The sequence below is a fragment of the Falco biarmicus genome, chromosome 7, assembly GCF_023638135.1.
Source record: "Falco biarmicus isolate bFalBia1 chromosome 7, bFalBia1.pri, whole genome shotgun sequence".
Lineage (NCBI taxonomy): Eukaryota > Metazoa > Chordata > Aves > Falconiformes > Falconidae > Falco > Falco biarmicus.
Window position 1 is genome coordinate 37,481,389 of NC_079294.1, and position 22,083 is coordinate 37,503,471.

The 22,083-nt window shown below is 38.3% G+C and overlaps 1 protein-coding gene across 16 annotated transcripts in view; it reads left to right on the top strand.

Moving 5' to 3' along the window:
* The window catches only part of MARK3 (microtubule affinity regulating kinase 3), a 63,550-nt gene that overhangs the window by 15,624 nt on the left and 25,843 nt on the right, over positions 1 to 22,083 (top strand). For all 16 annotated transcript variants that reach the window (XM_056347719.1, XM_056347727.1, XM_056347733.1 and 13 more), the window contains 8 exons: positions 3,295 to 3,348; positions 10,758 to 10,806; positions 11,543 to 11,608; positions 14,101 to 14,171; positions 19,629 to 19,685; positions 20,595 to 20,831; positions 20,919 to 21,038; positions 21,726 to 21,825. In XM_056347719.1, the coding sequence (XP_056203694.1) occupies positions 3,295 to 3,348; positions 10,758 to 10,806; positions 11,543 to 11,608; positions 14,101 to 14,171; positions 19,629 to 19,685; positions 20,595 to 20,831; positions 20,919 to 21,038; positions 21,726 to 21,825 (754 nt within the window). The remainder of the gene's footprint in view (positions 1 to 3,294; positions 3,349 to 10,757; positions 10,807 to 11,542; positions 11,609 to 14,100; positions 14,172 to 19,628; positions 19,686 to 20,594; positions 20,832 to 20,918; positions 21,039 to 21,725; positions 21,826 to 22,083) is intronic.

Sequence of the window (22,083 nt, forward strand, 5' to 3'; positions counted from 1 at the left end):
CTTCTTTATATCTCTGCACTGATTAACTTCTAAATCATGCAGCAGATCAGCACTTTTCTGTCACTTCTTGGGAGGAGGGTATGTTTGTTCAACCATTTTTCTAGGGCAGTTGCTCATCTCCTTACATCTGAAGTCCTTCCCTATGAGTTTTCCTGTTGCTTGAGATAGAGCTTTCGTGTTTCCAACCCTAGTAACTAAATTCCAGGACTCTTTCATCTCCATCTTTACTGCGTCTGCAGGATGTATGGTGAGAGCCCAGCCTCAAATTACAAAAATATTTAGCTCTTCAGGGGATAATCAGAACATCAGCCTAACTTGAGGGGGTTGAATTGTCCTGCCAAGGACTGTGTGGCCTTCTGTTCGCTGTAGAGATATGGAGGGCAGGTTAGCTTCACTGCACTAGAGCTGATGTTTGGAAACGTGTTCCTTTGAGATCCTCTGTCCAGGAGAGCATTACTTGTAGTCTGTCTGCCCTTTGAAAACCAAGAATCTTAGTTGTAAATCTGCTTTTGTTAATTCTTTGACTTTAAGCCATGTATTTTCTGTTGTAATTTATCAAAGGATATTTCCTCTGACAGGTTTTCTGTACTTGCCAAAATTAATCTAAAAGATAAAACTACCTTTTGCTGTTACCGAGGTGGTTGGAATTGCAGCCAGAAATAAATGCATCCTTCTGTTTGTTAAAGGCATGTGTTCAGTTAATAGCCAGGAAGTTGAAGTTTCCTACTGAGACAGGATTCTTTCAGGATCCATTGTCATCGTCTTTCTGTTCTTCCCTTGGAAAAAATGAAATTTAAGAGGGAGAAAACATTGAGTAGTAGCAGTTCGGGCAATTTGCTCAGTGTCTCAACTTCTGATTGCTTTAACTCTCCCATTCGAATCATGTAGGGGGGAATACGTTAAGTCATGTTACTGTGAATGGTGAAAGTAAAGTTTATTCTAATTCTGCTAATAATCTCACACTGTCATGGCTGATGCAGTGGTGTAGCAGTGTAGGTGGACTTGCATTCCTCCAGCATTGGCCATAGCACACAATACTTGAAACCATTCCAGATTCACTTTGTGTGAAGAGAACAAAGTTTCTGCTTTAGAGGGCAATTTGATGCTTTATTAACTGCACTTAGTAAAATGGAGGATTTTCTTTTTCTTCAGGGCTATTCTTGAGGGCAGACTCCCTTTGATTGTGGTTTGCAGACCTTATCAAGGCACCTGAAATTGCTCCTTGTTCTGATGATGGGTTCAAGCTCTCAAAATCAGTGTTAACACGTTGTACTCTCAGTATGCATGTTTATAGGAATTCTCTAAATTCATCCTGCCTTCAAGGCTGTAATTAATGCACTGAATAGGCCTGTGAGTCTGCCTTTCAGAAAACTGAGGTGTGTACCTTCCCTGTATCTCCAGGGCTGAATTTGTTTGCCAGTGGCAGAGACCTCTCTGATCATCTGACACAAATGCACGGTCAGAGAGGTGAGCTGTGTTTTGCAGAAACCCCATAGCTTAAGGCTTCATGGGTTGAAACAAGTTTACATCTTTCAAAGATTGACCAGAATACTACAGCTCAGAACACAATACAACTTGTTCTGAGTGGAATGCGCTTACCAAGCCAACAGCCATCTTCTGTAGCATGGGTGGTCTTGGGACACCAGGTGACTTTCAGGTAACGTTACCTGCTGCTGGTGAGGGCAGTGGTCACTCTACATCCAGCATGGATTTATAAGAGATTGTGGGAAATAAGTAACTTTGTTATTTTTGTGACAATAGTTCAACAGGCGTGACAGTAGAGATAAAAATCTTTCTGGTTTCGTACACAGCTGCTAACATAAAAATGCCTGTTGCTTAATGTGTTTATCTCCTTGTTTGTATTTTTGAAGTGATTTCTCAAGGTTTTGCAATGGAAATTTGCCTTGGGAAATAATGATCTTTAATTTCAGTAGCATACCTTAGGAGAAGATGCTCCCTGAAGCAAAAGTATTCTTAGATGGCTTCTTGGTGATGCCTCATTGTATCTTGCATCTAGAAGTGCTCAAAATAAATCTTAAATCTCAGTTTCAGAAAGCACCATATCCATCATATGATTCTGTGATACACCCAAGTGTTGAACACTGTGTTCCCCTCTTACCCTCTCCATCATGATGATCCATCCACATGGTTTTGCACTTGAATATAGGGAAATAAATTTGCTTTGATGTAAGATGTTCTTAATTCCATATGTGGCCAACTCCAAGTTAATGAGATGACAAAGACAGCACCAAGAGACGCAGGGAAGTGGAAGCTGTGGCATGGGAAGCAGCAGCACCTACTGTTTGAGCCAAAAATTCAAGGAGGATTGAAAGCCCTCGCTTTGTATTGGTGAGGTATTATAATTGGCTGAGTTGCAGCAGTTTGCCTCTTTGAGAGGCACCATCTCCTTGGCTTCTGTAGAGTTTGTTCTGGTATGTTTAGTCTTTAATTTAGAAAGGAAAAATACCAATTGGCATGTAACTCTAGAAAGATTCCAGTTTCCTGTTCTTACTCATCCTATATCCAAACTGCATTGCACTGAAGCTTGTCTCTGTTGCCTGTTCATTGCCTGAAATCTTCAGGTTCTGAGTAGTTACCATGGTGCTGAATTTCTCTTTCAGTTATTTTGTGGAATTTTTATTTTGTTCTTTAGTATTTCTGTGCAGTATTTACTAAAAAAAAAAAAAAAGAACCAGTAAAGGAATGAACTTGCCCAAATTGTTGTACTACAGCCAGTGGGTTTTTGTTGATGTACAAGCAATACTTTTCATATCCGTCAGGGAGCAAATTGATACAAACAATTAGTGACTTTCCAAAGGTGAACTTGGTTCTTGCAAAATCTCTGTGGAGTTACTTTTCATTTGCTCTGAAATCTCTGCTTTTAGAAGCATCTTCATAAACTGTCAATGCCCAGTCAGTACTGTGTAACCTGTTCTGTAATCATACTGCGTAAATATTATCTGTAGGCACACTGCACTCTGTTGCTGGAGCTTCCCCTGTAGTAAGTGTGATGGTCTTAATGTCAAGCAGAAGACTAAGTGAGCTTCTTGCCTTAATATGCTTGAAACATTAGATTTTTTTCCCACTCTCCTGTTTAGTTTGTTGCAGTAGAAGCAAATTACACTTCAGGCATTAATTCCAAACGTTTTTAGTTCAAATACAAGTACATAAGTTGCCGAAGAAACTTGAGTGAGTTTTGTGTAATTTGCATGTTTTCTGTTACTGGATTTGACCATGTTGTAATATTGCTGCATTGTTCATACGGAAAATACTGATTATGAACTCTTCCTTTAGGTTGCCATAAAAATAATTGACAAAACACAGCTGAACCCAACTAGTCTACAAAAGGTAGGTTTTTACATTTGATCTTTCAACTGTATTGTAACTTGTTTCATTTTATCACCTCCTTCTGTTAACCCTGAATGCCTGTGCTGGAGAATGTGAAGCATTGCATACCTTGCATGCATCTGACTAGTGTGTTTAATAACTAGTTTTCTAACAGATATTTTTGACAACTCTGCAGTTGTTCAAGGTGAACTTGTACAAAGCTGTAAACTGAGAAAACAGTGATGTTAGCCACTTCCTGTGTCTCCCAAGCACAGCTAACTGTGGAGAGGACATTTGTGGTTTGGTGTCACGCCCCCTTTTCTCCTTCATGCTGGTCACTGTTAAACTTACAAAGCTTATGTTTTGTCCTCCTAAACTAGCCTTGAAAATACTGCCTCTGGACTGAAGGCTAAGCAGTGTCTATACCTTTAATGTAGTTTGCAGCAGGAGAGGTGATGCAGTTTTATGGAACAAATTGAGGCATGGCTATTTTGGTTTCTTCCCTCTAGCCTCAAATGCTTAATGTGCTGTTACAGTTGTATTGCCTTATCTATTTCAGAAAGTAGTGATAAATCTTGCTCTTTCATCAAGCAGGCCAGTCTGCTTTGGAGTGCCTGCAGGAAGTACATTTAAATGTTACTTTTACCTAGGACTTCTTAGACTCTGTCCTTTTAAGTGCTGCAGTCAAAGGCTTTTTATTTACTTTTGAGCACTTTGATAACAAAAAGCTCCTTGCAATATTTGTTTGAATGAGAGAATACAGAGAACTTACCCGCAAACAAAATTAAATAGCATAACTAGAGTAAACTGGAGAATATACACATTTGGATTTTATGCAAATACTAAAAAGGTCATGTGACAAACTGTTTTTATCAAAATTAATGGTGCAAAAGTAAATTGGAAAGCCACACAAGTTCTTACATCGTATGGTTTGCTGAGAGGCAAAGAACAATATGCAGGAAGAAAGCTCTGTCATCTGAGCAGGTAGCAGCTTCCTACTGAATGTGGACGGAGTAAAAGTAGATAATGTGGTTCCAGTTTTCTTAGATTTTTTTTTTTTTTTTTGCTTAATCCCTGAGGTTATTGGCAATTTCTGGGTAAGCAGGGAGGAAATGAAATGCAAATTAGGTAATATGATGGATTAGATGAAGTTGATCTGTGGCAGATCTGTGCAACTTGGAATACCTGAAAAAAATTAAGTGCTTGAATCACTTAGAGGAGAAACAAAAGCTGTGAGATGTGAAAGGGATGGTTCAGAGCATAGGAAGAATGGTCAGAGAAAGGTAGAGAGGTCACCTTTTCAGGCAAAAATGTAAAATCTTAGTTTTTCAAATGGTGTTATTTTGAGATTGGGCCATAATACTAGCTTGAGCTCATTTTAAGGTACAAAGCAAACCTTTTTACAAGTAACAGGTGTTCAGCTGGCAAAGCCACAAGCTGGAAGTGTGCTTTGTTGGCCTTTTGGTTTCTGGGTTTCAGCCTGCTCAGTGCCCACTCGTGTCTCCATTGTAACTTCATTTTTATTTACAATTTATGTAACTAGACTATGAAGTGTAATTTCTAAATTGGTCTTGTCTACCACTTGTTTCTTAAATGGGACTCTGGAAGAATAGTATGAAATAGCAGGGTAGAAGTCAGATCAGATTTGGGGAGTGAGATTGCTCATGGGCTCTCTTCTCTAAGCTCGTTTGTTAAATGAGCACAGAAAAAAATTAGCAGGATATTTCAGTGTTCTCAACTCGAAAGTATATTCTTAAAATTAAGTGCCTGTTTGTCATAGCAGTGAATGCACAGTGTATTACTTACCAATTTTGCTTGATCAAGGCTTTTTTTGCAAACCCTTGCCCCTTTTCCCCCTGATGTTGTCAGCAGTGCTGTAGCCTCGGTGCATTTGAAGCCCACTGCTCGTGCGAGCTGTAGATGCAGGGGAAGCTAAGATGGAAATGCTTCTGATCTTGCATTTCTGGAGAGAGCGATAAAATATTTGAGGTATGGTGGCTGTGCTGAGAAGAGGGTGTGGTATATAGTGTTTCAGCTGCAGTGTAGCTGCATACCCTAGTCAGCCTTAGGTGGGGAAACAAATGGTGATTAAGGGTGCTGGTTCTGATTTCTTTGTATTACATCTTCAGTAGTGATACTTCAGCTGCAGGGAAGAAGTTAACCTTGTTAAAGACTTGCTTTGCTTTCTGGAGCAGTAATTCGTGGTATGCCCTCACAGTAAGCTACAGGCGGCTGCAGTCCTGACAGCTCGATATTCAGCAGCGCAGCTCTTCAGAAGAGTCAGGTTTCTTGTCTGCTGCTGAGGAAGTCAGTGGTAGCCACGTGCAGCTACTCTTAACTGTTGTTTTAGGACCTAATTACTACTCTGCTGCTCATGCTTAGTGAAGAGGAAATTGTGACTGGTACTTCCCTGCTTTGAAAGAAAAGGGAATTCTTAGAGTTTTTTTCCCATGTTGGTGGTGTTAGTCATAATCACAGTTCTCCACAAATCTACTTGTGTAGTCAGTTCCAGTGAATATTGGTCTCGGTGGAAACAAATGCTGATGCTACAGTAGTTCACATCCCTCTAGACAAAAAAAAAAAGTTTCGTTTTTTTCTTTTGAATTAGCAATTCCATTATATGCAAGGTTTTTTTTACCAAGCCCATGTAATAGCACTAAATCACTTCTCATTTTTCTTTTTTTTTTTTCTTTTAGAACTTAGCTCCTCAGCCAAATATTTTTGTTTATTATGCACGAAAGTTTTCCCACTTGTTTGGGCCATTTTTTTGCTAATGCTTTTTAGAGTTCTTAAACATCAGTTTTGACATGGACTATATCCATTCTGATCGTGGGTTAATCAGTATTTTAAAAGCTGCAAGAGAAGGGTGATATTTAAAATGCCCAGGCTTTTCTGTTGTGAAGGTATTTTTTTCTGCTTTCAAGTTGTGGTTTGTCTGAGGCAAACTTGTATTGTCTAAAGGCTTTCTGCTTGAGGCTCCTAATTCTATGTAGAGCATATTTCAGTGAGCAGTTTTATCAGGAGGAACCCAATACAGAGGTCTAGCTTGAGCTGGCTTGGGACACCTCGTGAAAGCCTCCCCTTTGGGGGGAGGAGGCCAGGATATGCTGGTGCTCTGCATCTGACAAGTGTACTGACTTGCTTTTCTAGCAGATTTTTTTTGGTATTTTTAAAATAATTTATTACTGAAACCCTTGCAATAGCTAATGGAGGAACACTTTTAATCTGTCTTTTGCTTTGTTCGAAGAGAGCTGGCTTAAAAGATGTGTGCTTTTTTCCCCCTACTCCTTTATTGTTTTGGATGTGTGAGCATAATAAAGTTCAAGTAAAATTGATTCAAGGTTATTACTCAGTATGTGTCTGTGCTTCCATTGCTGGTTTGTGGGGTTTTTGTCCTCAATTTGTTGGCTAGCAGAATTAAACAAACGTGATTCTTTCCCCATATCTAACACAGCTTACAGTCGCAGGACAGACCACAACAAAGCTGAACGCCATTTGTCTGGCAGACTAAGGATCTTTGTCTTTGCCTAGAAACACTTGTAGAGCTCCTGTTGATGGAAAATGAGATGTTCAACAAATTTGGAGTAGGTTTTAAGCTCAATATTAGAAATTAAACCGATAAGCATTGTTTTCAGTTGCCTGTCTGCCTTTATGGTCTCATTATGACAAGCAGGTTCCTAAAAGTATGAAAATGTTCTGTACTGAGAACCTTCACATTGCCTCTTCTGATGTTACACCTACTTCTGCATTTCTGTGGCAGAGAACTGCACATGTGTGGGCTTTTATCATACCTGGCTGTTTGCAGTGAGTTTTACTGTATGATGATAATTACTACTTCATTTGCTAGAAGTTGATGCACATGATATTTGGGGGGAATGAAATCTGGGAAACTGTTTTTCAGCATACTGTGTGAAAGTTGTATGATGTTCACATTTTATTCCTCTATCAGAAATAGATTATAATACATAATACAATGTCGAGCATTTCCAGATACCCCTGTGGAAGTTGCTGCCTGTGTCAAAAGTGCCACACAACATTTAAACTGATGAGGGGAGCACAGTCTGAAGTGTATTTATCTTAACTAAAAGTGTAATAAAGAATTTGTTGGTGGTTATATCCTATTCTCAAGTATTTATGTTTTTAATTTCCTCTGAGACAAAAATAGTCTTTTCTTAAAAAGCTTGTTTTCTTGTCACTCACTTCAACAAATGGCTTATATGTAGAAGCTACTTTTTGACATGCTTCATTTATGTCAGTAATGCAGAGTAGTCATCTTGTGGACAAATGTTATATTTAGATCCTTTATCACGTTAGACCATCAGAATGTACAGTGTATAATAGAGGAAGTAGGTAGCTCCAGCCAAGTCAGCATAATTTATTAAAAAAAAGGGAGTGAATATATTCATTTACATGATGATGATACTGTGAATTTTAGCCTCGTTTTTACTGTCTTATTCTGTATTACCCTTAGCTGACTGTTCTTGTTTGGTGGCATTAATTATGACTGCGTGTATTCCCATACTTAATCCTGTGAATGCATCTTTTTTTGGGGTGTGTGTGACATGATGATAAATAGGCTAACGGCTGAATAACAGCCAAGGTCTTTACCTGTGCAGCAGTGGAGTTGCCCTTGGTGAGAATCTAAACCAATAGGCTTTGTCTGAGTATTGGAGTGGAAGATATCAACAATCAATTGAGAGTGAATTAAGCAAACTGTCTTCAGAAATTTAAAAGCTGACCAGAGGCTTTCAGTTATATAAACTGTGATTAAAAGTATTAATGGAGAATTCAGAATATATTGTAGACCAGTTCAGATTAACTGAATGAAGAGTAAGAAAAATGCTATGGATTCAGGTGCTTTTAAATTTCTGATGATTGAGAGAGATGGTGAAGTAGTCTACCTTGTATAATAACATATGAAAAAGCTCCAGAAATAACATAGTTTTTTTTAAAAAAAAAAAAAAAGAAAAAGGCAATTTACTTACTTCTCTGGGGGAAGAGGGAAACACGCATGCACAGTTTTTGAAACTTATTTTGCATGGCCAAAAGCTCACTTGATCAATCCTGATTGCATTGAAGCAGCTTGTCATCTGGTGAAGTGTCAGGCAAACCTAGATAATGATAATAAGATTTTTAAAAGCATTTGGAAAACTTTGATTTTACTCTGTGTTCAGGTAGTGTACCATTCACAGGTGTGGCTGTAGCATGGGGGGGAAGGGCTGTTGGGCAGTGCAGTGAGGTTTACTCCCCAAATCTTAGCCTTTCTAGAAACATCAGAAAGCAGAGAATGCTTAGAACAGCTGGTCTCCAAATTGTGACACCACCAACTCCCCTTTATTTATTTAACTCCCACCCTCTGCATTTTGTTTTGTTAAAAGACAAAGGCACAAGGATTTAGTTTTGTTGAATCTTTGGTTGTTTTCTATTTGTTTCCAATGTTTCACTTTTTTTTTTGCTTTTATTAAGTACACCTACAGATTTTTGAGTCGCTAGTAATACATGTAGACATATTAAATGTCTTCATTTTATCTGAAATCTGACCTGAGGCAAGTCTTGCAGCAGCACTTTTTGCTTCCTTACTCTTAATAACAATGCTGTTGTCTCTTATTTACAAAACTCTTTCTTGTCTCCCATGTCTGTGTTGCTGTGGACTCTTGTTCTGCTTCAGTCTCTTTATACTAAATTCAATATGATCTGTTAACGTTACTGGTATGCCTGTAGAAGTTGATGTTAGGTTTATTATAAAACCTCTTGATTACTCCTGCATTTTGAAGCATGCTGTTAAAAAATAATCAAGGCTTAAGAACATCAGCCCTCTGGAGTCTTGGGCTGGCATGGGGGGAGCTGCAGAGGGAGAACAGCTACATGTTTGACAGCCTTACAGCGTATTGCCTAGAATTCTTTGGGTTTTCCAAATACAATAGTATTTGCACTTAAAAGGTTGTTTTATAATAATTTTTTATCTTGGGTCTTTTCTGGGGGAAGTGGGACTACTTTTACTTCATCTGTTTTTAACCAACTTCATTAAAAGCAATCTTTTATATTGCAGTAGAAACATCAATGGCATTTTTAGAATTAACTTGTCTTTTTGTCTTTTTTGCATAAGAGTTTTTAGAGGTGAAAATAATTAACAGCTCATCAGTAATAGACCAGTTTCATTTGCCATTCCTATATTGTCATCCAGTTGTAGGAGGGCAAAATTTACTCAGTGTGACAGGCAGTGTTGAACTCTTTGCAAATCTCTACTCAAGCAAAACCCTCTTCACATGAGTGTTAGTGTTGGGGCGGGGAGCAAGATCCTTTCTGTCGGTACGTAGTCTCTGGATGCAGCACCGATGATGTGACATCATGCTGCAGCTTGAAATGGGCAGTTGTCATCCATCCTGCCAAAACAGATGTGCTGGGGTGGGCAAGGGAGCTTCTCACAAAAGACTTAGAGATGAAGGTTTTATTTGGGTAAGTTGTGTTTCGTGAGATTTTTCTGTTAAATTCATTTCTGGACCTTGTGTGTCAGTCTGGGTTAACACCAGTGCTTGCATAAAGGGAAGCAGTACCATCCTGTTGCATCAGAAGGTGGATGGTGAAGAGGGTGGGAGCAGGCTGATCCCTTTGAGACTGTACCACTGAAGTAATGGTGTTTCTTCTCTCTGCTGGGGTCAGGAAAACACTCTTTGCGTTCTGCCCTATTAATTTTGGCAAGTATGTTCAGCGTGTTGTACTGGCTGAGCAGGCTTGGAGGCTGGATGTCTGGCGATGAGTCAGTGGAGCTGTGGTGACAGACCCAGGACTACATGCTACTGTGCCTCAGTCACCTTGCAGGAATGCTTCTGAAGAGCCGGGGGTGGAGGGGAGCCTTGCCTCCCCACCTCTCCTTAAAACTTGCTCCTTGCTGATGTAGTTGGGTGACACACTTTTTGTGTGATATAAGCCGCTGGTTTCTCACCTGTGAGTTCCGGTTGTAGCACAGTAGTTCCATGGCTGTAATGAAGTACCAAAGAATGTTGAATTTATACTGGTAACATTCCGCAGTGGTCTTCAAAAGGTGCTCTGGTGAGGGTTCACAAAACTTTGGAAACAGTATTTTCTGTGAAGGGGGTGAAAGATCACCTGAGATGTTCTGGCCAGCAAGAAGCTGTGTGGACTCGTAACGGTTTTCTGGCCCGAAAAGTCTGCACACCACAGAACTAGGATCACTTCTCTCCTGAGCTTTGTGGATGTTCTCAGGTTTTTGAGGGTTGACTTGCTTTGGGAGAGGTGTTAAAAGAAGCAGGCACTTAACTCTTCCCTCCAAATAAGTGCTTATTTCATGAACTGCATTGAAATGCTAATAGTAATGTTTGCCTTTTGTCTTTAAATAAGTATATCAAAATGACCAGGTTTTAGGAAGAACCTATTTTGTTAACTTATTTCATGTTTTATGTTTATTTCAGCTCTTTAGAGAAGTAAGAATAATGAAGATCTTAAATCATCCAAATATAGGTACCTTGTTTCTTTCACATAATTTCCAGCTGGAGAAATTTTAGCTTTTTCACTGTTAACAATTGTTGAGGTATGAGTTTAAAAGATGATTCTGCACTAGGGTGTCAATTTACTGTAAAGTAAATACTGTAAAATAAATACTTTTTCAGAGCTGTGTTTTAAAAAAAAAAACAACAAACAAAAAAACCCAACTCTTTTTTGGTCCCATTGCACAAAACAGTTATTTGCATAACTAACTGTTAATTTTGTTCCTTTTGAATATAATACTGGTTTTGACTGAAATCAGGCTGTCATTAAAAATAAGTACATTACAAAGCCAAGAAGTGGTCAAGAAAATGTTCAGGATTGTACATTTAAATGATGTAGTACTGTTCAAGGACTGTCAGCAAACTGACTGAAAGCTCATTTGTCATCATGTGTGCCAGTTCAGTGCATAAAAATGGCTATTGCTGATGATCAAATCCATGGACGTTCTGCTTAATTTAGTTGCTTTTCTCATGTAACAGAAGCAAAGTGTTTTTTCTTGACAGAGTGCTCTGTATGAGTTGACTAAATGTGTTACAGTATTTCCCATTTAGGAACATTAGATGGGAAAAGCTTCTTTAGAGGAGTAGTCTGATATTGTCAAGCAACAAGCAAATAGTTTGGGGTTTTTTTCTCCGACAGAATTCTCTGTGGGGTTAACATGATACCTCTGCAGCTAGTTAAATGATTAATAAATGGCTTTCTTTTCTAGTGAAGCTTTTTGAAGTCATTGAAACAGAAAAAACTCTCTATTTAATAATGGAATATGCAAGTGGAGGTAAGTACCTCTCTGCTGTGATGACACGTACAAACAAATTGCCAAGTGGGAAAAAGCACTTGCTTTCTTTAAAGTTTTGCTTTCTTTTTCAGCAAATATTGATGTAATGGTAGTGTAAAATATTAAGCAAAATCTTTTGTATTCTCTAGAGCTTCTTCGGGCATCATAAGTAATTATAATTTGTAAAACCAGCTTCTGAACTTACTGCAAATTAGTAACATTTGGGTTGTTTTCACAACTCAAATGTAATGGAAATCTTTATTCAGCCATTGATTGTTCCTGTCCATCACAAATGCCAACCTTCTCAATTTATTGCATTCCACTCCCTACCTCTGGCATCCTATTTCATATATTTAGCAAAAATATGTTTGGGTGAAACATTTCTGTGTTTCTTTAAATGTTGCTTTCAAAAGCATGAGCACTGCAACTTCTGTTTTTTAGATATTGATAACATTTGATATATATTAATCACAGACCTTCTGCCGCCAAGAATTGTTAGGCTTAGCCTTATGCTATTCTAGGAGGAACAAACATTTATTGCTGATTGCTGAGAAAGGTGGGAAGCATGCATCATGCAGTGTCAGGTATTTTCACCAGGGCTAGAATTAAGGTATTTGGGCTTAAGTTACTCCTTGCTGACTAAAACCTAATAATGCTCAGTTTGTCAGTGTGACCCTTTAGCATCAGCAGCTGGGAATCTCACATAGTTGTGGCTTTTCTTTAGTTTTGGGAGGGAGGCACGGAGACTTCTTTTCAGAGAAAATCAGCATTGAATTCTGACTCTGATGTTAGATTACCTGAAGTTCAGCGAACTAAGTAATGATTCTCTACCTGCCTATCTTTTCTTCTAGCAGCTCCCTAAATGCTCAGCCAAGATTTATCTAAACAGAAACAGAGTTGGTAGAATACTCTTAAAATATTGGTTATACAGGTGGTTTTGGAGGCATCTGTGGGGCTGTTTGATGGACTTAAAAGTGAAGTCCTGTTGCCATCTAGTGATTAGCTTCTAGGAGGAAGAAGGCCAGAGATTCTTTAAAGCAGTGAGGATCTTTCTTAGGGTAGTGGAGGGATACTGTGAGTAGTACCCTTTGCCTGTGCAGTGCTGTGCAAGACAGGAATGGCTGGTCATCTCAGTGGCAGGCATCAGTTTCCCAGTTTTCCTCTTTATCAAGATACTGGTTGCACATGATACGTATGAACTCTGTGGCTACAGGATGAAAGAAACTGTTGCTACAACTGCAACACTTTGCATAAACGGGATAAATTTGGTGCCATTTTGCCTGAATTATGGAGAAGTGTTCAGGTTTTTTCCTTCAAGGTTTTTGAAGAAACAGCTGTGACATACAGCTGAGAGCTAGCCAAGCTGAGTATTAAATAATACACTACAGAGGGAAATAAAGCTGTTAGGAAAGTTCTGATATTGCCTCAGATTGCTCAGTTGTTGCTTTTCCTGTTGTATGACTCGGGGGTTTTTCCTCCAATTTGGTGGAGTTGCTTCTTTTCAAAAATAAATGTGAAGTTACTCAACTCTTCCCTTGTGAGGTGGCTGTCTGCAAAGCAATGTTTTCTTCCTCAGTAGAGAATATTTAGATATTTGATCCACTTCTACGTTTTTTATTTTGTATATTAGCAGAGTTCTTGAAACGGTGTACCAGTCTGTGTTTGTAAGATTTCTTATGTATGTGACTATTGGCTTTAAGTAAAGAAAATCTGTGCTGTCTCAAACCTGTCAGTGTTCCATGGGCCAGTTGGCTGCACCTAAAGCTCAAATGTTGTAGTCTGTATTGATGTGCTTCGAAATGGCTGGATTGGTTAAAGGGAAAAAAAGCAAAATGCAACAGGTCTTTAGTACTGCTTTAAGTACTACTTCAGTAATCTTCTTTAGTCATTCACAGCTAGACAACATTGGGCTTGTTCAGGAGCAATCCTTCTGAGTGTATCTTATAGATCTGGTGGTTGTGTGATGGATTACATCAGTGTGTCCTGCTACGCTTATTATTGTGACCTTCCTTGTGGGTACTTCTTCCAAGGCTAGGTTAAAGCTAAGATTTCTGTTTTTGGTTAGAACAATTTTATACACATGCACAATGAAAAATTCTAGTGCTGGTGTGACAATACTGAGAAACGTCATCAGGTGTTCTCATATATGAAACTTTTTGTGGGGCAAAAGAAAGAAACCCTTGTGAGAAAGTCTGTGAAGTGGTGCATGTCATCTTTATTTATAAAACAGAAGTATGCTGCTCAGTTTCTATCATAAAGAACTGCTAGGAAATGGTTTTGGTTTTTTGCCTATATCCAGTCATTCATTATTTTCTTGTATAAGAGATGATGGTGTAGTAAATTACATGGCAATTGTGCCTTGGTCTGTTGGGCTAACCTGTAATCATAAGCTTGAAGTACAGTCATTCCAGTGAAGCTGCTGTGGGCAACTGCTAGGCAGGAATCTCTAGATTCTGAAATTGACATTAATGTATCTCGTTATTGAATTGTAGGAGAAGTGTTTGACTATCTGGTCGCACATGGAAGAATGAAGGAAAAGGAGGCTAGAGCTAAATTTAGACAGGTATGTATAACATTCCTAAACATCAACCTTATCCCCCCACCCCTCCCGCCTCCCCCCCAGTTTTTAATGCTGAAATGACTAAAACAGCTGTCCTTTGCGCTTGACTTCTAGCAGTGTTCAGCATGTTGTGGACTTGTAGCCCTTGAATGAGGAAAAAATTGGGTTACAGTAGTACTTTGAAGGGGTTAGTCCATTCAGTGGTGCTCATTTCCTTAGTGCAGTGTGCCAGGGTGTCCAGGAGTGCAAGAACACAGTGGCTGCTTGGTTTGGAAGTGTATTCCATTTTGAAATGCAATTCCTCTGGGCTGATTTCATATATCCTTGGTTCAGCTGGTTTGTAACATTTTTGGAAGTCACTCAAATGTAACAGGCAACAAACGGGCCAGTTTCAAAATGCAGGCAGGGCATATAACAGGGATCTGTTCATATCCATCCACTTCCATGAAAAGATGGAGTTTTAATAATTGTCCTAAAAAATCCCAGAAAAGTAATATCTTGTTAGTTTAGCTTTCTTTATGATGGATAAACTGGCCCTGCAAAGATGTTGTAATTTCATTGATGCATAAAAAGCATTTCTATTCTACAGTAAAGCAGTATTAAATATAACCAAATATTTTTGTGTAACTAATTTAAATCCAAATATCTGCTCTTGTAGCATCTAGAGTTTTATTTGCAGGTCTGACTGGTCTGAGGTACTCTTTCTGCTTTTGTGCAGCAGTTTGTAAATGCCTACATTATTTCCGTCCCTTTGGTCACTTGGATAACCTAGATAATGTTGTGAAAAATAATAAATATAAAAATTATGCTCCTGCTTAATGACACTTTAAAATAATGAATAGAGACAAAGAGTGTTTTATTAAATGATATGTAGGGGTTTTAAACAGGTGAATTGCAACACTGTCAAGTCAGTTTCACTGTTGGAAGGGGAGGCTCTGATAGCTTCACTTCTTAGGCATAGCCATACAAAAGTAGAAGAAATTTAACGTAATAGATCTGCAGCAAATTCATTAATGACTTTCACAAAATGTTTTGTAAAGAAAACTTTTCATACTTCTGTGGTGTGGGTAGTGTGACCAAAAGGAAAAATGTGGGAACTAGGAAACTGCCACAACTGTTTTGCTCCCGCTGTCTCATGTAGTAAGAATTGTGTGAAAGCAATATAGGCAATAAGCTCAAAAGTAGCAATGAAAGTAAAGAAAAACAGATATGTATTTAACCCAATGTAAGGAGGCAACAAAAGTATTTCTGTAAAATCCTTGTTCCTTTGTTTTGTCTTCAAATCTTTTATTTACCCTCTTTAATCGTTTTTGGGGGAGGAGAAAAATAAAACCGCAACCAAAACAAAACAACCAAAAACCCAAGCAATCCAAAAAAAGCTGCTGCAGACTTTATATCCCCAGCAATGATTTGTGATTACTGGAGTTCTGCAGCTTGATAGTAAGGAAAATTTTTCTTCATCTTCAACAAAATCTTACATGTCTCTTTAGAGCTGCTTCCCTCCCTTGCATACTCTGGCGGGTAGAGAACTTTCCTTTATGATTGAGGGTTTCTGATATGTTTCTCTGCTGTGTTGGAGTAGATATGATGGGCTGTGGAGCGATCATTCCTGTTTCAGCCATCTCTTCTAAATCTTAGACTGTTGCCTTGCTGTTTGTAATGTCACTTGAAGAGCTTCAAGAGTAACTTGAGAGGATTTGCTGTTCTCTCTCAGATGTCAATACTGAAAACTCCTACTGGTACAGTGCTCTGCTCTGTGTCCTCAGTTTCTTTTATCAGGAGCTGTGTGGAAAAAGATCTTGCAGTAATTCCATTGAAATTGTGCATTTGTTCAATAGTTACCTATTTTTTTCGAAACAATTTGACTCCTCTTTAAGTGAAAACAAGTCAAACAAGTTTTACAGGTACACTTAGTGCTTAATTTTATGGGATAATATGGGTAAAACAGGATATGTCTAACTTTGTTTTTGAAAAGCAATATGAAGGGAATGAATTTAAAATGTAGTTATCTGCTGAGCTGGGTATTTGACCTATCAAGAGTTGATTTTATGTACTTCAGATTCTCAGCTTGAAATTTTTTTTTGTACTTTAGTAGACTAAAATGCTGTTTGTAATACAGGGACCTCATTTGAATCACTGGAATACACATAAGTGTTTTCAGTTTCTTCTTGTAAGTCTTGTCTCGTAGCATAGGCAGCTGTGTTCTGTCCTCCCTCAGCAGCTGACTTCCCACCTAGTAAGTTCAACCAATTTTAGAGGATCTTGATCTCAAAAATGGGTGGTTCTTGAGAGCTTCAAAAGCATGACTGCCTGGGGGGGAAAAGAACCCAGTAATTCTAGTAATAACCTGACAAGAGAAACTATACCACAAGCTCATTGCACTTTGCTAGAGAGAAGGGGATGCACAGAGAACAGAAATCAGGCAGTTTTGATCAGAGCTTGGGATTTATAAGGCACTAGGACTCTGGCTGTGGGACAGTTAAAGGAAACTAGATCGTACTGGGTTTACAGGTCATAATATTAATTTCATCTTACTGTAGTCCCCAAATAGCTTCTTACAGCTTTTAGCCATTGTTGGAGGGAGAATGGTCTCTGTAGACCTTTTATCTGATTCAATGCAGCTGTTCTTATGTTAGATAGAGACATGACATAATAGGGATTTTTTTTTTTAATTTGCTAACTGGTTTAACAGACGGTGGCTCTCTTCAAACTGAAGAAACAGTTGTGCCATGATATTGAACTTTGTTCTTACAATAGGTTGTATTATATCTTGTTTTCAGATCATGTTTCTTCTTTCAGTAGATGTGATTTCTGGATCAAACACTTGTGTTTTGTCTGAGGAGGTACTTCCTCTCTAGCAGGCAAAGAACAGAATTTGGTAATTCTCCCCTCCTTGCTTGTTAAAAAAAATACTGCGTTTTTGGTCCATTTTGTTATGCATACTTAAGGGTTTTAGCAGGAAAAAAGAACGTAAAAGACAGTGATCACATTATTCCAGTCATGCTTGACAAGTAACACGAGAGAGGGTACAAACACTGAAAATGTAGCTGTGCTCTGCAGTTCTCCATTTCAAACTCCTTTTGTGCAGCCATGTGTGAGAAATTCAAATCCAGAACATTTTGCATTCTTAATGTCACTTCGTTTCTCTTCCCTTAGTGCAGGCTTCCAAGCAGTTCTGATTCCATCCTACCATCCTTTTTCCATATAAAAATCTGCCTGTCTGGATAAAAATTAATGCAAAAATGGGAAGCCAAGACTCAGTGTAGAGGGCCTCCCAAAATTCATGTGTATGAGTTCCCTCTGTTCCTTCACTGCAGCCAGTAAGACCCAGCCTCCTTCAGTCTTCCCCTGTTTCCTTGCAGAAACTAGAATTTTTAATACTGGTAGATGTTAGGACAGATCTTGGAGAATAAAAAAGTCCACAAAGTCAGTCTTGTATGTTGCAATTAAGTAACAAAATACTTGTGGCAGTGTGGAAGGGACCTTGAGAGGTCATTTCTCTATCCTCTTGTCACTTAATCCTTATGAAGAATTGTTTCTCTGTCTAGAGGTAACTTGTTCTAACTTGTTTTTTAAAACGTGTGATTATACCTTTTTTTTTTTTTAAATCCCTCCCAAGAAATGTATGTTAATGTGCCAATTGTCACCTCTAGCAAAAAGGTGTTCCGTTTCTTCTCTTCTGCTCACCTGCCAAGCACCAGCAAACTTCTCATGCTCAAGTAGGTTGGGGGTAGGGGGCTGTCGATGGGAAGTGGTGGAAGGTGGAAGACAAGGGAGTCAATCCAGTGCAGCCATGCTTTGTGCTGTTGTTTATTCAGTTTTGACTGCTGTTCTTCAATTATTGATGTCATACATGTTGCATTATTTCCCTTCCATTTAGGTTGGACTCACTTCTGCAATCTGTGCTATCTTTTTGCAATGCAGAGTAGTTCAAAAGCGCCTCCAAAGGAAACTACTGATTGATCATCCGCTAGACCTTCAACCCTTAGACAGTCAAAGTGAAAGGAGTTTAGGAGCGAGTGGTATAGTGCTGAGTCTCTGCAGTCCCGAATAAAGCTTGAGGTGTTTGTCATGCTGTCAGCCTTGGAAGCCCCTGCAGAGTGAGCTTGTGACTGGTGCTGAAGTAGTTGTAGCAGAGAAGAAAGGAAGGAAAATTGAAAGGGTGATACAAGTGGTGACATGGGAGCACTTTCACAGTTTCAGTAACTGTAAAAAGCTGAACTTGGGAGTCTGAAAGAGGGAGCCAATACATAAAGGAACAAGTAAAAACAGAATGAAAGTGTAGAGAGTGGAAATATTTCAACTTGTCATAGACTGTTTGGTTTCTAAAGTGGCGTTTTGCATGTGAATGATTCAATAATACAGGGGCACAAAGATCGTAACACTGGTGCTCAAGTTTCAAATGTAAAACTGACTGGTAGGTCAGTTCTTTGACCCACCAGAATCTTGCTTTGACCTGTCCAAAATGCTGGGAGAGAGAGCCATCGCTTCTTAACAGTACAGGAAGATCGTTATGCTAAGCTGGTCAGTCTGATCATGAGTTATTTTTGTAACAGTAGTGATACCTTATCTTTCTATGTTGGAAATCATCTTGATCTTTAACAAAGAATGGAAATACAATCATTAAGCATAGTTATTACAGTAAATTATGTACAGTTCCACTTATTTTTAAGAAGTCATAGCATCTGCCTCAATTCTGACCACATATGCATGACAGTAAAATGTATTTGACCACATTTGCAGTCATGTGACAATAAGACATAGAGTTCAGCAGTGCTTATGATTAAAGTAGTGTACTAGGACATTGTGCTATGTGAGTAGCTTGTATAATTTGCTGTATAAAGCAGGAAAAACTTAATGATATTTACAAATTATGATTGAAGAAATTGTTACACTTGAGAGACACAGATTTTTTTTCCATTGTGCTTGCTGCTCCTGTGCAGTACAAAATACAATAAACGATATGCACTCAGACAGCAGACCTCAGTCAGATGCATAGTTGCTTCACACTGCATAAATTTTGATAAACAATCTGTTTCCCAGTAGTTTCTCCAGACCGTTTCTTACCTTTTTCTCTCCATGCTGCAGCATGAAAAATCACCTTTGGAGAGGAACTGGAAAACTTCAGTCTAGAGGGAAAGCTTTTATAGCTGTATACAGCATTGGTATGGAGAGACTTCAGTAACCTTTCTGAAAGTCATTGCTTCTATTGGTCTATAATTAGCCACACAGGAAAAACAAAATCCTCTTTCAAGTGTAGTAGAAAACAAATAGATCAAATAACAAACACCCAAGTTATTTAGCAGCTTTTCCCCAAATATGCTGGTCACTGTAGTAGTTGGTTAAGTAGTTCTGAGTGGATAAGTACATGTCAACTTTAGTAGTAAATATTGAACTTTTGATTAAAACTCCTGTTTCTTTGAGATGTCACTTATATAATTGGGTTTGTTTTCTATCCAGATAGTATCTGCAGTGCAGTATTGCCATCAAAAGCATATTGTTCATAGAGATCTCAAGGTGAGTAGGAAAAAGTGTGTGAAGTGTGTGTGTCAGCTTCTGTACCTGTGGGTGTAATATTTGTGCTGATAAAATGTAGTGTATATTAAGCTTTCTGATTTATTTTTTCTTGCATGTATTATAACAAGTTTTGGGGAATGTTTATAGTATAGAACCACTTCAAATAAAGGGGAGAGGATTTGTAAGGCTTTTAAATACAGAAATTTAATGGCTGCTGAAAGATAGCTTCTCACCCTGTGGTCAGATTAAAATCCCATGCAAGTCAGTGTTAAGCTATGAGATCTTTTTTTTTTTTTTTTTTTTTTAAATTATTTTCATAGAGATATGACAAGTTTTGGTCTCAAACAAAACGAATTACCAGTTGTGATGATGAAGCTGAAGTATGGCTTCTTTGTAGCTTGGCATGAAATGGTATATCCCTTCATTAAACTGTGCCTTTCATATTAATAGCGATGCCAAATAACTTGTTCAATATATCATAGCTTTGTAATTCAAAGCCAACAAACCACAGATAAAACACCACCAATTAAAAAAAAGAACTTGAAAAAAGTTTAAAGATTATGTATATTACCAAGCTTTTGGAAAAATGCCACATTAAATACGGCTAGCACAACTACATCTTTCCATCTTAATAGATCAAAATATAAGTTAAAATAACTCGGGACGCGTTTCTGTGGAGAAAACAGATAGATGGTAATAACACAGTTTTCAGGCAGCGTAACAGCTTCCACAGCCTGACGCTGTTGTAGAGAGATTTTTGAACTAAGGGATATACCTAAAGACCTTGGAAGGAAGGGAATGTTAACAGATATTTCAGCTTTTTGCCTTTTAAGAATGAGTAAAAATGGACAATAGCATTGTAAATCAAGTATTTTAAGTTCATTTTGCAAACCATTCTTTCTCTTCCAGGCTGAAAATCTATTGCTAGATGCAGATATGAACATTAAAATAGCTGACTTTGGTTTTAGCAATGAGTTTACAGTCGGAAATAAACTGGACACCTTTTGTGGCAGCCCACCATATGCTGCTCCAGAGCTTTTTCAAGGGAAGAAATACGATGGACCTGAAGTAGATGTTTGGAGTTTAGGTGTTATTCTTTATACTCTTGTGAGTGGATCTCTTCCTTTCGATGGACAGAACTTAAAGGTGCGTTTTTGTAGGACGTTGGGCATGTTTATGTAGTATTAATTGATTTGCTGCTTACAACTTACTGTTTGTTCTTCTGTTACCAAGGAACTTAGAGAAAGAGTGCTAAGGGGAAAATACAGGATTCCTTTCTACATGTCCACAGACTGTGAAAACCTCCTCAAACGTTTCCTGGTGCTAAACCCAACAAAAAGAGGCACTCTAGAGGTAATGGCACAAATAAGGTGCATCAGAAAGCTAAGTCTTCTATTTTGCAAACTGTATTTTTGAGCTGTAACTTATTACTGTCATAGCATTCCTGAACAGTTTATTTGGAGTTCGTTTGGGAAGGGGAGGTTGTTGAGTGAAGCATATGATTTCTTTTTAAGATTATGTTTATTTGGGTTACAAGACACCTGACTCCACAGCTATTTTCAAAATGAATATGAAAGTACACTGCGTATGTCATATAACTTTTCCTCGTGGTTACCTTGTGGATTCCTGCATTAATGGATGATCCATCAGGATGATTTCCACACTTTCTGCATTTTCAAATGTTAACTGGAAGTATTGGCTACTAAGTTATGATGTGGTTGACTTTTGCCTGCATTTTGTACCATCATGGAGGAGAAAAGCCAGACCTGCTACTTGTCAGAATTGTCGCGCTGCTTCTGGTCTGTGTGGCTTTTAGCTTTCAGCTGTGTGCTAGAATACAGCTGACTGGGAAGCAGCTTGGGTTGATGTGCAAAGTTGATTCTTCTGACTGGAGCAAAACAAAACTGAGTAGGTGTTGGGGCCTGTTCTAGAAAGGAAAAATTAGAAAAGGCCTTAGTGTTTGGTAGATAAGGGAATTCTTTCATTAGCTCCTTTTGTTTGCTGCTACGTGTATTGTACTAAAAAGCCTTTCTTTTATAGCAAATTATGAAGGACAGGTGGATCAACGCAGGGCATGAGGAGGATGAACTTAAACCTTTCGTTGAACCAGAACTAGACATCTCGGACCAGAAAAGAATAGGTAATTGAGTATTTTTCAAAATATGATGCTGTTTGCATGATGTGGGTGGGTTGGTGGTTTTTTTTCTTCCATCACTCTTTATTTGTTTGCTGTTTGGAATAAGTAACTAATCTTCTAATATTGATATTTCATCAGGCTTATGTTCTGACACTTAATTGTTTTGTTTAATTCTTTAAATGTTCCATTCTTTCTCTTGAACTTAGCCAGCCTAAACATCTGAGTGTTTCTATTACTTACAGAATGTGTGTTTGTTTTTAG